This window comes from Vidua macroura, chromosome 5 (genome assembly GCF_024509145.1).
Source record: "Vidua macroura isolate BioBank_ID:100142 chromosome 5, ASM2450914v1, whole genome shotgun sequence".
NCBI lineage: Eukaryota > Metazoa > Chordata > Aves > Passeriformes > Viduidae > Vidua > Vidua macroura.
In genome coordinates, this window is record NC_071575.1 from 27710745 (window position 1) to 27726399 (window position 15655).

Genomic DNA, 15655 nt, shown 5'->3' on the forward strand with positions numbered 1-15655 from the left:
ATAAAGCTGAGGTTTGCATTTTGAAATGAGGACCAACACCTGGGGTCTCTTCTTTGATGATGGTTGACAGAACTTTTCATTGTTTGGGGGTACTCTTCCAGACCTCCAACAGTTGTACATTTGGTATTCACATCTCCATTACCAAAGAAACCAAAAAAACCACTGAGTGTGAGTATGCCTGTCTATGTAGAGAAATGGGCAGAAAATTTGCCACTGTTTGTGTTCTGGGACCAACACACAGTATTTAATTTTTTCCCCACAGAATCACAGGATGAAGAAGTAGGCATTAAAAATGGCCATTACTACAGTACCAAGGATTAGAGGAATGCAGAATAAGCCAAACAGAGTCAAATTGCCCAGTTTAATCTGTAGCAGCATCTTATTCATCCCTGCCTTCTGAATGTTAGATTACAACATCAAACCATTTATTTGACTGTGTGCAAAGAAGCCCCATGGTGTCTACATGCAGACACTGAACATAGGAACTCTGAACTAAAGTCACAGCTCCTTCTGCTTGAGCTAAAGCACCATCTGCTTCTGCTAAGAAACAGCAAAGTGTTCATGTGATTCAGAAACAGCTTACACAGCTCTCAGGGGGACCAGATACAAGCAACCACAGTGTGAAATCAACAATTTGCACTTAATGCTGGGTCACTAATTGGCCTGTTCTGGCTACAAATCGGAAACACCAAAAGCTGTGTAAAATTTTATTTGTCTTTTAAAAAATATATTCAGATTGTCAGATCTATGCCACAGGTTTGAATCCAGCAGAGATACACATTGTTTTGAGGTCCCTTGTGAATATTTTGTGCATCTCTGTTCATAATTCTCAAATTGTAACAATATCTTAATTTCCATAGCTATTTCATGGTGCGCACACACACGCAGGATGAGGACTTCTGATGCCTAAAAATATCAATGAAAAGATAAAAACAAATACAACGGTGCCACACAGATGCCCCTAGTAAGATTTGATTAGGAAAACAATTGCAGAAAATTCTGATCTGTATCAGATTGGTAGTAAAAAGAATGGCAGATGGTCAGCAGATACAAGACTTCAGTGAAACAACGTGAATTAGATCAATTAAAAAACAGCCCAAGATTTTCTTCTCTACTTCTCATGAGACATCATGAGTAACATTTTGCAATACACAGGAAGAATGGCAGATAGTTCATTTTAAGCTGCCTTTAATGTAGCTTTAAAATAAAGAAATCTATAGAAACAAAAAACAAATAAGGATTTACCTGAGATCTGTCAATGCGGTAAAAACGATCAGCAGAAGTTGCTGCAAGACAGAGAAACAGCAAAAATAGTCTGAGCAGGACTGCATGGACAAGATGGGCTGCACTAACACTGGCTCCTAAAATAACCCCTGTGTCACGGAAGTCACAGTCGCTCCACAAGAACATAAGTTAATTCCTATATGAGTGGCGTGTCTCAGGTCGGTACTGTGACCAACATCTTTGCGCGTGGCACAGACAGTGGGATTGAGCGTGCCCTCGGCGAGTTCCCTGCTCACACCAGCCTTGGTAGAGCAGTGAACGTGCTTGGAGGAAAGGGACACTAGCCAGGGGGACCTTGGCATGCTTGAGAGGTGGGCCAGTACAAATCTCATGGAGTTCAACAAAATGCAAGGTCCTACACAGGAGCCATAGCAATCCCAGCACACCTACAGCTGTGCTGTGGAGAAGAGATTTAGAGCAGCCCTACAGAGAAGGACTTGAGGGTGATGGCTGGTGAAAAACTCAGCATGAGCCAGCTGGGTGAGCTTTTAGTCCAGAAAGCCAGCCATGTCCTGGGCTTCAGTAAAAAGAAAAGTGGCCAGCAGGTCAAGGGAAAGGATTCACTGCCTCTGCTCTTGTGAGATCCCGCCTGGAGTGCTGTGTACAGTTCTGCTCCCCCAGCACAAGGAGGACCTGGAAGTGTCAGAGCAAGTCCAGAGGAGGGCTGTGAAGTTGATATGGGGACTGGAGCACCTCCCCTACAAAGGCTGAGAAAGTTGGGGCTGTTCAGCCTGGAGAACAGAAGGTTGCATGGAGACCTCAAAGAAACATTCCAGCGTCTGAAGAGGCCTACAGGGAGGCTGAAGATGGACTCTTCATCATGAACTCTGGTGACAGGACAAGGAGTAAGGGGTACAAACTGAAAAAAGGGAAAGTTTCAGCTGGATATTAGGAAGAAATAACTGTGAAAGTGGTGAGATAGTTGAACAGATTGCCCAGGGAACTTGTGAATGCCCCAACCCTGGCAATGTTCAAGGTCAGGCTGGGTAAGGCCTTGAGCAATCTGAACTAGTGAGAAGTGTCCCTGACCATGGCAGGGGGGGTCAGGCCTAGATGATCTTTAAGGTCCCTTCCAACCCTTAACATTCTACAATTTTGCAATATTCATATTGCATTAAATGCTGAATTTAAAGATAAGGCTTAATGAAACAGTAGTCACTGAAAATATTAACTTAAAATAAATATTTTAAAAATGCATAAAATGGATTTCAGCCTTATAAGAAGAATTGATTACATTAAAATATGTGACAGAAAAAGCTGCTTTGTTCCAATGAGAGTATAGCAAGCATATATTGAATTTGATGGGTCGAATGGGATTAATTCAAATTCTGAATCTAAAGAACAGTAATGTGCTTAGGAGCTCTTTATAAATCAAATGCTCGGCCACAGATATTGACTCTGAATTAGCAATATGGTCAAGGAAAATTTATGCTACTCATGAAAAACACATGAAAATAGAGGGATTCACTAAATAAAGCAGGTATTATGAATCTTGTCATTGCCAAATAATTTATATTACTAACCCCACAAGTATTTATCATCTACAGTGTGTTTCACCAGATGTGATTTTTTTTGTATCTGCTTTGCATTTATTTGGGTGAGTGAAATCAGGTTCATTCACTCTGCAGTTTTGACACAAGAGTACAGTGATGTAGGATTGTAGGTTTTGGCACTTCACAGGAATATCAAATACTAAAGACAAAAACTGAACACATCTACCCATCCAGCTTTCTCCAAAAACCAAATAGATTCTCACTATGGCTTTAATCAATGTCCCTCATAAGAGACAAGGAATGGTGATTAGAAATTGCCAAGGAGAATTTGGTTTTGTTTTGAGCATTAAAAATTTAAGCCTCCCCATGCTGAAGCTTTTGTAAAAGCAGATGCCATCCATTTCAGCTGCTAATTCCTGTGCTCTGGAGCCTGATGTAAGGCCCAGTTAAGTCACCTGCTTTGACAAAGTCTGGGTCAAGCACAAGTGCAGCTCTCCAGCACAGAGTTACAAGGAAAGGGAGGTACACCTTTCTGTCACCTAAACACTGTAGTGCCTAAAGACTACAGCACCTGCAGAGAAACCAGGGTGAAGAACTCAGCCTTTACCAGCAGCAGTGAATTGCCACAACTGGCTGCACTCTGAGCACAGGCAGTGCATGCAATAAATTCTGCTCATCACAGGAGAGGCACTGATAAACCAAGCTTCTAACCTGCCTCAGGGGAACACCTCTCTGTGGCATGAAAAAGCTACAGCAGGTATTTTGATTGTTAGATGAAGGGCCTGTTTCGTTTTTTTAGAGGGGAAAGGGGGACACTCAGCTCCTTTTTTACATGCTCAGTGTAACAAGAAGGAACAGTTACCCCTCTCTAGTAATCCACCCAAAACTATCCTCCAGAAGCAGGCAGCATGAAGGGAGATACACTTACCATCTAGGAAGCACCATCTAGGAGAGAGCCTCTGAACAGAAAGTACTCTGGGGAAAGAGCTTTCCTGGTCCTGGATAGGGCATGAAAAATATGTTATTTTAAAAACCCAGCAACTGTTTCTTCTCTGAAAAGGACTATTTTCTAGACTTTGACTTTTTCATTTTGCTTTACTGACATTGCACAATGTGCAAAATCAATATAACCCAGGAACCAAATGAAATTGCTGAGGAGGAATTAAGATCTTCCTGAGCTGTATATCAAAGATTCAAACAGGCTATCCCATGTGTTTTTTACTCTTACTGGAGAGACAAAAGGGATCAAAAGGGATCTAAGAGAGCAGAGGATGATTGTGGCTCTGCTCCATGCTGCCAGTGAATGGTCAGCCAGCTTCCTAAATCTGCTGCATATAACATTTAAACACAAACATATTTGCACAGGGAAAAACACAGTAGCATGGATCTTTGGCACAGACAAATTGTATAGACACAGATTCTATCCTCATTCACATTTTAAGCAGTACAATCAACATATCCATAAATGTTGTCAGTTCATGTTGGCTCAAGATTAAATTTTACTCCTCTTTCAGACAACAGACCACAGAGAGTATATCAAGTCACATGGCAGGAAAATAAAAAGTAAAAACAACAGGGAGGATTTTACTTGATCCCATAAACCTTATTCTCATATAAAGCTTATGGTATCCAGCATTACAAAGATGGAGACAATGACAGCAAAACATCCCATTAAGTGAACTATAACTGTACATGAGGAGCAAATAACACATCTCAGGGATTTAATAGAATCAGATTTAAAATACAGCTTTGTCTAATATGGGCAAACCGATTTGTGGGATTTTAGGTTTGATTGTATTGCCACTGGAGTGCTTGTCAGAAAATCAAAAATCTCTGAGATCCACTAGGCTTGCTGACATTGTTGTATCTACATGCACAAAGCTTTATGTATCTTAATATTTAGTCCACTCTGGGTCGAATGCAGGGGACTGCAGCACAAAGGACAAAAGGAAGAAAACATCCAATGGTGTGTACTAAAATGCAGTTTATAAATAGAGACGAAATTATTAAAATTCATAGAGTACAAAATGCTGAGAAGATGAAGATAGGAACACTGCTGGTAAATGCCAAGTTGAGTCACAAATTGCACATTGTGACATACTCCCTTCAAGACTTCATTATAGTTCAACTACGGAACTAGCTTGCAAAGTTTCAGGCCCACGAGAATATTTTGAAGCATTAAACTCATTAGAGAAACAAAACAGAATGAGAAAACACTTCAGTATACTTTTTCTCATTTGCACCTGGGTTTGCTTATATTTCTGCTGACTGCCTATGTTTTGAACTGCAGAGGAATCACACAAGAAAACTGCATTTATGAGATTTGAAAGTACCCATGACACTTTATTAGTGAGATATGAAGACAATTCCATCAGCTCAAGCACTCTATTCATGCCCTTTATCCCCCTCTTTTTCCCATTTCTGTAATATGTAGAGGCATACCAACAAATATGGAACAAACCTCAAATTAACCTAATGAGACAATTTGCAGAAATGAACCACTGAGGGGAAAAAAAAAAAAAAAAAACAAAACCAAGAATACTAGACAAATAAATGCTGAAGACAAAACACAGAGAGGGTGCATTTCAAATGTGACATCATAAAAAATGAATGGCATGTTAGGGATTTCACACTGCTGTGCATTAGAGAAGATGGGTAGGCAACTAATTTATATACTGCTGCAACTGCAGAGGTTAGAGCCAAGTATGGAGCTGATTTCTGACATTTCATACTCTCTTGTACATCTCCCCATATACACAGATTTTGTTCTTCATTTTACCTCAGGCAGTTTCCTACACATGGAGCAGTCAACAGCTACTTAGGTTAATTCATAATGAGTGGAACAGAATCATACATGCTGGTTTATTAGTCAATTTTCTAGACACTAACACTGTTCTAAAACCCAGTTCCAGGGCAATGATTGATGGAAATGTCAAAAATATGAAGTTAGCATTGGATAGGGAAACAAAGAAACAAACCATCAACTGATATAAAGAAGGGCAAGTCCAGGAAAACATGCCAAATTGCATTTTCTTTTAGCGTCTGCAGTCAGTGCATCTACAGGCATTCTCATGAAACTGGAATTCTGCATCCCCTGAGTAATCATTAGCCCCAAAGAAATTATCTGCAATTTCACCACAATTGGTTCCTGTAGGTTGGGTCTCTGTATGCTTTCTCAGTGAACTCATTCCTGCTGATCCAACAAGACCTGCATTGTTATTTCTAGGAAGATGCTATCAGCACCATGCAAACTTGTCCTGTGATCCTAAGCATGTCAACTGACCATGGTTTGTGCCAAGTCTCCAAGCTAATATCAAATCATTTCAGGAGTCAGTAGAGTTAGTCTCACTAGTTTACTTCCAATTTAAGCACTCTACAATGAATTGTTTTACTGAGAGAAATATGCACTCTCGAATGATACTTCCAACTGAAAAGTTCTGTATTGCATAAATTGTAGAATAAAGTAGTAAAACACAATGAGACCAATTTTAAGAACTATCCACCTAAACTAAAACCTATTTATCTTATGCAGAAAACACATATGTGCTTAGGATGGACTAAAAGTTATCCTGAAGATTATGTAAAGTAAAAGTAGATGGCTGTCCTGTACAGAATTATTAAGAGGCTGGGCCTGCTAAAACACCTTTTTTTCCCCTCAGTGATAGACCTTATTACAACAGCTATGCAATACAACATGTCATTGTTCAGTTTCTCAGAGAGAGAAACAATTTTACTTTTGTCATTTGTCTTACAGGACACATTTTCTCATTCACTTCAATATTGAAAATACTGCTATTGCAATACCACTAGCATCATCAAACTTTGTTAATTTTAAAGGCGATTCCACAAAACTTTTCCAAGACAAAGCAGAACTAGCTTCCAGTATTTAAGGGTAAATCAGATAATCAGATAATTAGAAATTAATCTAACATATGGGTTCAAATGCAAAGAGTGTCATTCCCATTTTTAAGCCTCTTTCTGTTCTGATACTAAAAGGAAAGTTTATCTTACCTGGTAATGAACTCTCTGTGTAGTAGAGGTTACTGACTGTAGGTCCTAGCAGGAGAGTGAAAGAAATGGCAGTGATGAAAAAGATTAAAGCAACAACAAAAGCTGTTTGTAGTTCTACTGTCTGAAGTGGTTGGGCAAACACAAATCATTTTGCAAATATTTTTCACTAGTTTTAAGCATATGAAGCAAACTCCACAGAAAAGTCAAGGAAAGCTCAAAGTTTAGATTTGTATGCATTTGACCTAAAAAAATCGTTTCAAAAAGAGATCACACTAATGTATCTTTATCAGGTTAAAAAATCTATTTGTCCCAAGAGATCTAAATTTACAATATCAGCAACAAAATTAATGAAAATATGCCAAAAATCTTTAAGACACCTTTGCAAATATTTCTGAGTGATTAATGCACTAAAGAAAATCACTGACAGTTCTCTCTATTTTAAGACAACCTCACTCCAAGAAGGTCATATCAGAATGACCCTGACATTTAACAGGGTTCAGGCATCTCATTTATTTTAATAGGGATTTTGTCAAATAGTTACAGCACATGACATAGTCTACTAAAGAGCCTGGCCTGCAGATCATTGCCCTCCAGCAACATTCAAATTGGCAGAGCTCAGCAAACCTTGGCATCTATTCGCAGCAAATGGGACCGAGCCGAACCAAGCACACATGCAAAAATTAGTACAAGCACTGCAAAATGTTGGAGAAACACAGTTCCTCCACAACCACTATGGATAATTCAACCAGAATATCTAGCTGTGCTTCCTTCAGGGGTTGTACCTAAAACTGCCTGAACTCAGTGTGAGATCACATTTCTAATCTGATGAGACCATCATCATTATTATTTCACTGTAATTTTCTGTACTGCATACTTCAAATATGCACCACCTTGCAATATGAATTTATGTCTGATAATAATAGCCATACCAGTCTGATAATAAAAGTCTGAAGTGAGATACTAAGTTTCATAGTCAGACTGCAAGTGTGGAGTCTCAAAATCTATTGGAAGTCAATGGCTCCCAAAGAGTTCAATGGAAGGGATGAGCTTCATAGTTCCTACATAAACTAGACCAACAATTTATAAATTCTTATAAATGTTCATATATATATATATATATATATATATATATATATATTGTTTATAAATGTAATGTCATCAGACTTGTAAATGTTATTGACAGCTATCACTAAGAGATTGAAAAAAAATCAGAGTCAATACATAAATGAAAATCCATTCGTTTTATCACTAAAGTTCACATTTAAAATTATTCGGGTAATGAGGCATTTGGAGTCTGCATTTTCCAGAGTGTATTGCAGTATGAACTCTCATGAGACAAGGTGTTCAAGAATAAGAGCAAAACTATTGTTAGCTGCATGAACACCCATTTCTGTGTCTTGAAAATATCTAGTTGATATTTGTTGTGTTTAGTGGCCTCTCATATTACTCCATTATTAGAGAATGGTATTTGCATAATTAGACCCATTCAAATGCCACAGTGTTTATCCTTGCATAACACACTTTCTAATCCATAATTTATGTAATTTCAACAAGGTATATGCAAAGTCCTAGTATTCCTTTATAAATCAAGGAGAAGTAAATACACCCATCCACTTCAATTCTGTTATCATTTAAAAGGAATCAGTATTATTTTTAATTTCCTGTTTAAGGACTATTTTTCAGTCCTTTTATTGTCATATCTTAATTCTAGAATTTTGGTTTAAATAGTAGGCAAATTGCAAAACTCTTGAAATGTGGCTGTTGCAATTATTAGACCCCTGCACTCAGAACAGAAAGAAGCATAAAATAGGTTTGTGAATGACACCTGAATTCACAGAAGCCTCACCTCTTGCAGACGGTCGATGTACATACGACAAGTCTCCAAGTCACAATCTCCTCGTACAACTATGATTCCTAGGGGAATGGCTGAAAAAGTCAAAAACAAAGAAAAACCTCTTTAAATGAAGTCTCTTGAACTGTAACAGACTTGCAATGGTTTCTGATTTTTTTTCATATCCTCATGAAAGTTCTCCGCTATCTAAACCTTAACAGTTACGTAAAAGCAAGAGCATATTATTCATCATCAGTTTCACCCATTTATAATTATCAAATATTTTGTTTTCAACCACCTTTCATGGTTTCATGAAATAAGCTAAAATATATTCAGTTAAATTGAGTACTTCATTTTCAGATCTGAACATGAAATATTATCTGTAAAACAAAGGAACACACCCCAGAACAAGAGTTATGGGAGGCACCCTTGTATCTTGAAATAAGAGTGATATTTCATTCTCAGAACTCAAAGTCTACAGGTTTAAAGCAATGGAAATCACAGCCTGATTTCAGGGAAAACTATCCAACACCAGATTATTTTTATCTAAGGCTGCTTTTAAATCAAAACAGATATTATTCAATTTACACGCAGAATCGACACATTTCCATATTTAGTCAGACAGAAAAAAAAAAGCTTGCAAAAATAGAGCAAAAACTTTCAAGTTAGGGCAAAATTTTTAATAACAGGAGATTGAGGTTTCCGCATTCATTCTGTTCTTGCCATCAAAAAGAGTCCAAAACAAAATCACAAAAAGAAAAATAAATAATAAAGAATACAATAAAAGAGAAAAAAGTGAGCCCACAAGAAAGGTTCCAAGAGAGCTACCTACTAAGATCTCATTAAATAAAAAGAAAACAAGTGAAAACTCTTGAGTACCTGATTTTGTGAAAGTGAATCACTGAATTAAGTTATTTTTTTCTCCCTGAAGTGTCTTAATCAAATAATGGCAAAAAGATTTATGGGAGCAGCGGGAAATATATTTAAATCCTCACATGAAATATTCCAGAAGCAGAACAGAATATCAACTCATAAACAATTTTGATAACTGGATAATGAGCAGCAACATAAAATCACCAAGGTTTCTGAGATAAACAGAAAACACAACTGTGCTGCAACCCTTCCTACTGTTGAAAAGAAGTTGATTAAGTGGGAGAGATGTATTTAAATACTTACAAATTCTTCATTCTGATAAGAAAATAAGACAGTGCTAAAAGATATTGGGGAAGAGAGCTCCTATTTTTCTGGTCCACCAAAGCCTGAAGCACAAAGAGGAGCTCAGTGGTTTGCAGGGAGAAGAGCTGGGGAGCTCCTACTGCAGTCAAGGTCACTGTGGACCTCAGAGGCCAGCACGGGGCTCAGCAATGCTGCCAGAATTGTGTTTGGAAAGCAAATTGAACAGCAGAAGAGCTACAGACCCAGGAAAGCAGGAGGCAGGGAAAAAATGCTAGGGCGAGAACAGGAACATAAAGAAGGAATAGGCAGGAAGGAAGAGGTCACACATCTCCTGAAACAGCACTGACATCTAATAGTGATGACAGTCCCCCTGCACATTTTCAGAAGGGCCAGGTAGAAACAGTGCTCATGGAGACCTGAGATTTTTTCACTACAGAACAGAGACTGAGGCACAAGTGAGTGGAAGGCGAGTCAGAAACAGCTTCAAACACTCCAGTGCTCTGGGTTACAGACTGATTTTCTTTGCCTAGGGTTTATTATTGATTAACCTGTTTTGGCAGGAGCCCCTTAAGCTCTTTGCAGAGACTTCTTAATGGCTATCTAGATTCAATTGAACAGATCCCTTTGCAGCCCTAACTGAAAGAAGCATTTGTTAAATTCATTTATAGCACTAAAAGCTGAATTGTAGCAGACATGGCTACACCTCCAACAGCTACAGAGCACTAGACAGTTACAGCACTGGCTCACAGACTGTCACCACAGATTTTTTTCTCTCTTCTATACACTTAATGGGGACTAAAGCTTTGACCTGACAAAACAACACAGATAACAGAATTGGAATCCTTAACTATCACCATTCCTGACAAACCAAAAGAGAAGGACCTTAAGACATTTGTAATTCTAAAGAAATCCACCAAAATATCTAAAAAGAAAAAACTAGCATGCAATAGATATCTTAATGGTGATACTTTGTGAGTCTCATCTAATGATTGAAGAAGTACTGATTCACAGCTTTAATTAAATTATGTGATACTGGTTCTTAGTGATCAAAGAACAGTTCTGAAACTCTGGGCTGTGCGACTTTGCCCTTCAAAAGAAAAGTGCTGCCCTAACTGTTTGGAAATCATGAATTAGCATGATCTATGGCTTTTGGGGTCAATAGCTAGCTAAGGTGCAATGTGTGAGGTGGGTCTCAAGTGGTCCCATTCCATATGGTTCCTAGCCTTTGAAAAGCCTTTAAAGTCATTACTGGATAACACTATAGTTTATGCTAAAATGTTGCTTCCCAGTTTATGTTGTTGTTGTTTGTTTGTTGCTTGATTGGTTCCTTTTGCAAGACTCATTTGGCTTACAGCAAGGAAAACGTTCACAGCCCTGATTTTTATCATAAACCACAACAAGCAATCAAAATGCACCACACAGTCAAGACTTACAAAGTGCTTCACAATAGTTGCTGTTCTAAAACAAAAGCAAATGCTTAGTGATTGATAATGGGATAGAAACTCTGGGGTTGCTGCTCATTCTACAAATGGTGCAATACCATGCAATAGAAGCAAAATGAGTTAATTTCTGATAAAACAGTTAACGGTCAAGTCAACATACATAGCAAACAGTGATATTGTGGGCACTTTCATCCAGGACTAAAGGAGCCTCTGCATTTGCTGTGTGGATGAGGATGTGGACAGAACTGTGCTGTGGGGCTCAGGGATTACTGGATATGCCAGGAGAGAGGTGGGAGTGCAAACACTCACATTAAGAGCACGGGCACTACAAAACAACTTTCCATGTACCCACACACTGTCCACTCCTGTGAATATATGGATAAATCCACACATGTGACTATGCCAAAAATAAGGGATAGTCTCAGATCATGAGCCAAGCCACAGCACTCAAGTGCCAGATATTTTTCTCCTGAGGTGCCTGCACTTCTGGCCACTTGCATGCATCTCCCAGTTCCTTTATGCTCCCTGGATGATGAAAAAGGATTTTGTCCAGGCAGTTGTGATGGGCAGCAGTGCAAGAACAGCAGGAAATGAGATAGGCAGACAGTTGCTTCATAATCTGAACCAGTATTGCAGAAAGACTTTTGTTCCTAGCAACACCAACCAAAACCAAGGATCAGCAGGAGGAAGGTTAGGCAGATGCGGCAGTATGGGCAGCCTGGTGCTCTAATTAACTGCAAAATTAGGAGTGATTTTCTAAGTCCTCATGAAATTAGCTATGGAATTTATAAACAACAAACAAATCTTCCACCTATTAAGTACCCATTATGCTAAATACCTAGAGCTAGTGAACTCTTTAATAGTATTGAGGACACAAATGAAGGAAGCCCAAGCATACTTATATATATATATTATAAAATTCAATTAACTTACCTGTTTATTGTTATGAAAGGATTCAATTTGTGATCTTAATACCATGATTAACCCACTCAAATCCCAAAAAAAAAAAACCAGCTTTGAGAGAGAACTTTACAGTAGATGTGAATGCCAGGAAAATTCATTCTGATTCTGACATACCTTGGGGGACTGGGGAGATTACACATTGGACTGTAAATGTTTAATGGAACAAATAAAGGATCCTCACTACTGAATATGTCATAAGAAAGCCATTTTCCCGAAGGGCTTCCACTGATATTAAGAATATGACGGACCAAGCAAATACATGGTAGAGTATTATAAAATATTCAGGCATTTATGTTAAGAGGTTTGGCTTTCACCAGTATGGTTTTAATAAAACTGAGTTTGTACAAAAGGATTTTCTTACCACACAAATCTAAGTCATGTGTCTCTTCAGATCCCTTCTGCCTATTATACTGAGAAAACTCAATTCTCCCTAGGTTTATTGGCTACTAGGTTTTTTTAGCTCACTCGCAAAATCCTCACATATAAGGAGGTAAAACAGTGGGGGCTATCAGATTAAACATTTTAAACATTTTCAAACATGTTTGAAAAGTCAGGCATCCTCTCCAGTCTCTCAGTGATTTTTCCAATATCCTGCCAAAAGGGAAGAAGCTGCCCAAGTCAAAGAGAGAAACAGTGCCAAACACCACACAAAAAGCAACAGATTATAAAAAAAAATTTGAAGGGCTGGGAATTGAAGCTGGCTGGGAATGGATATTGGGACTAAGAGCTGACAGCAGAGATCTGGACAAACAATGAATAAAGTATTTAGGGTAAAGAGAAAGAGCAGGAATCTGCACTGTGAGGTCTGCAGAGAGAGACTAAGGCAGGAAGGATGTGTGTGGGATAAGTTATCCGAAGGGTACAGCCAGGACTGAAAAAGTAAGAGGAAATCAAATCAGAAAAGCACTGAGGAAACATGCAAGTAGAATATGGACAGAACAATCTCACAGAAAAGCCTACACGAGAAAGGCAAATTACAGTGTGATTTCCTGGAAAGTTTAAAAAGGAACTTAATATTCTTGCTTCTCCCCACTTCCCTAAGGTAAATATAAATTTTTTATAAATGTATAAATTTTATATAAATATAAATTTTATAAATATAAATGCCCATCTCTTCTAGTTTAAAGAAGATGACAAACTTAACACATTACAATTTCCCACCAGCTCAAAAGGCAAAGGACTGCACTGAATATGCCCTGTGAGGTGTCAAGACAAGGTAGATTTAGATTAGATAATAGGAAGAAATTCTCTACAATGAGAGTGGCAAGACACTGGAATGGGTAGCCCAGATAAGTGGTAGATGTCCCCATCCCTGGGAGAGTTCAAGGTCAGGAACTCTGAGCAGCCTGCTCTAGTGGAAGAGGTCCCTGACCAGGACAGTGGGTTGGAACTAGATGATTTTAAAAAATCCCTTCCCACTCAAATCATTCTATGATTCTATAACCTCATGATATGAAATATCAATGGCTTGGGTTTACTCCTTCCCCCAGCCTCAGACAATAACAATTTCCAATATTTAACTCACTACTGACTTTTAATCCTCTTGCGCTCACTTTACTGGGAGGCTTTAAGCAATCCATTCAACCCCTCTCAGTTTCAGGTCTTATGAAATCATCATGATGAAGAAATGCCTAAATTAGCTAATGTGTACAAAACACATATTGACAAAACAAAGTTGTTAGAGCAAGGCACTGACTTCTAAGCAGAGTGAAGGTAATGTTGTAATTTATGGAGCTTCTACCATATGCCCAAAGAAATCCCCTGACAAATACATGCCCATTGGTGTATCCTTTACAGGATGAAAGAGAAGGTTTGTAGTTGTACAACCTGCCTCAACTAAATCCATCCAGCTCAAAATTGCTTTCAAATATAAGCACATTTCCTTCGTGGCTCATCAGGAAGTCTGCTCCCTGCTGACTTTTATATTACATATTCAGGATATAAATACCAAGTCCTAAGTGTTGGGAGTTTCTTACTTAGCTAGTTCAAAATCACATGAGCTAGTCTCCAAATTAGCCTCACCTGTGACATACCTAAGTTTTAAAGAGTCATAATGCCTTTCATAGATCAAGTGCATTTCTGGTATGAGGAAGCTATAGTATCACTGTACATGTACACATCACAATGACTCACAATCTTGTCACTCTGTGTACACCCATGTATCTGATAAGAACTCCTAGGATGACCCCAAAACCCTCAGGTAACCCACAGATACTAGAGGCACACACATTATAGACATTTAGCTACAGATTATCAAAGAGACAAGAATTCAAGGTTAAGATCCCATCCTGTTACAGCATCATGCACACACAGAGCAAGGAGGCTGCACAGAAAAGGATTGTTAGGTTACAGACAGTCCAATCATTAAACACACAGAACTAAATTTTCTCTTAAAATTTCTTTTTAGTCTAGTGTGCTATTTTATTCTAGAGGACATAAGGAGCAGCTGCCTCTGTGTAAAAGAAAGTATGGGACACCCACAGCTGATACAGCTCTGGAGTTATTTCTGATACTGTTATCACTGCAACTGGTTATGATTCCGCCCTAGTCTTAGTGGCACTGAGGAAGCTAAGATTATTCTCTATGGCTAGGGCACACACAGCAAGTTAAGGGCAGTAAGGGCTGACATACCCTATTAAAAATCCCACCACTGTTTAGTTACTGCTTATGGTGAGTTATTTCACGGATATGTTTTTATGGTGTAAATCTGGAATGGTGTTACTAGGAACAACTAAGAAGCACTGAAGATCACTAGGTCACTAGCTAGCTTATGTTTGGTTTGTTGCTTTTTTTTTTTTTAACATAATTCGTTTCTGCATATGCCTCCCTTGTCAGGAAATTCTTAGTTATATTGGAAAGGAGAAAATAGGGTGTCACACAGGAAGATTTTGCTGTCTTAAAAACAACTCAGTTGTTCACCCACAGTGCTGCTTTGGCTCACACTTTCCCGCTATAACAGGAAGCCAGAGAGAGTGCACACAAGACAAGCAGGCAGCAGTGGCAGAAATAAATTCTGTCCACCTAGAAACATCAGTCCACCTCACTTCTTGAGTAAGATAATCTTGGTTGTGGTCATTGTAATGACACAACTCTCATATTGTCCAGAGATGGTGAAGTTTGTGACTAAAGTGCCAAGTGTTTAGGACATGAATAAGGAGGTATTAAAAAAGACAACTACATTTGCAGTGAAGAATATTACAACATAACTAAAATGCCAACATATATCCCTTTCTTAAAATGCTGCATCAAAGCATTCATCCCTCCTCACTGAAGGATCAATAAGCACCCTCTGTACCATCATTAATCATCCCACACACAATACTGAGATGCTGACAGGAGAAAAGAAGGAGCAAGGGGAGGGAAGAAAGGGACAATTCAGAAACAGCATCTGGGTTAAATGCCAGCTGCATTGTCAAGAAAAGTAGAAAACAACAGAAGGAGAATGAGCTAAGGAC

The 15655-nt window shown here is 38.6% G+C and overlaps 1 protein-coding gene across 3 annotated transcripts in view; it reads right to left on the reverse strand.

Annotated features, from left to right (window-relative positions):
* Positions 1-15655, reverse strand: part of DGKI (diacylglycerol kinase iota) — a 203494-nt gene that overhangs the window by 47628 nt on the left and 140211 nt on the right. For all 3 annotated transcript variants that reach the window (XM_053978149.1, XM_053978148.1, XM_053978150.1), the window contains 4 exons: positions 8635-8714; positions 6789-6833; positions 3706-3775; positions 1246-1286 (listed from right to left, as the gene is read on the reverse strand). In XM_053978149.1, the coding sequence (XP_053834124.1) occupies positions 1246-1286; positions 3706-3775; positions 6789-6833; positions 8635-8714 (236 nt within the window). The remainder of the gene's footprint in view (positions 1-1245; positions 1287-3705; positions 3776-6788; positions 6834-8634; positions 8715-15655) is intronic.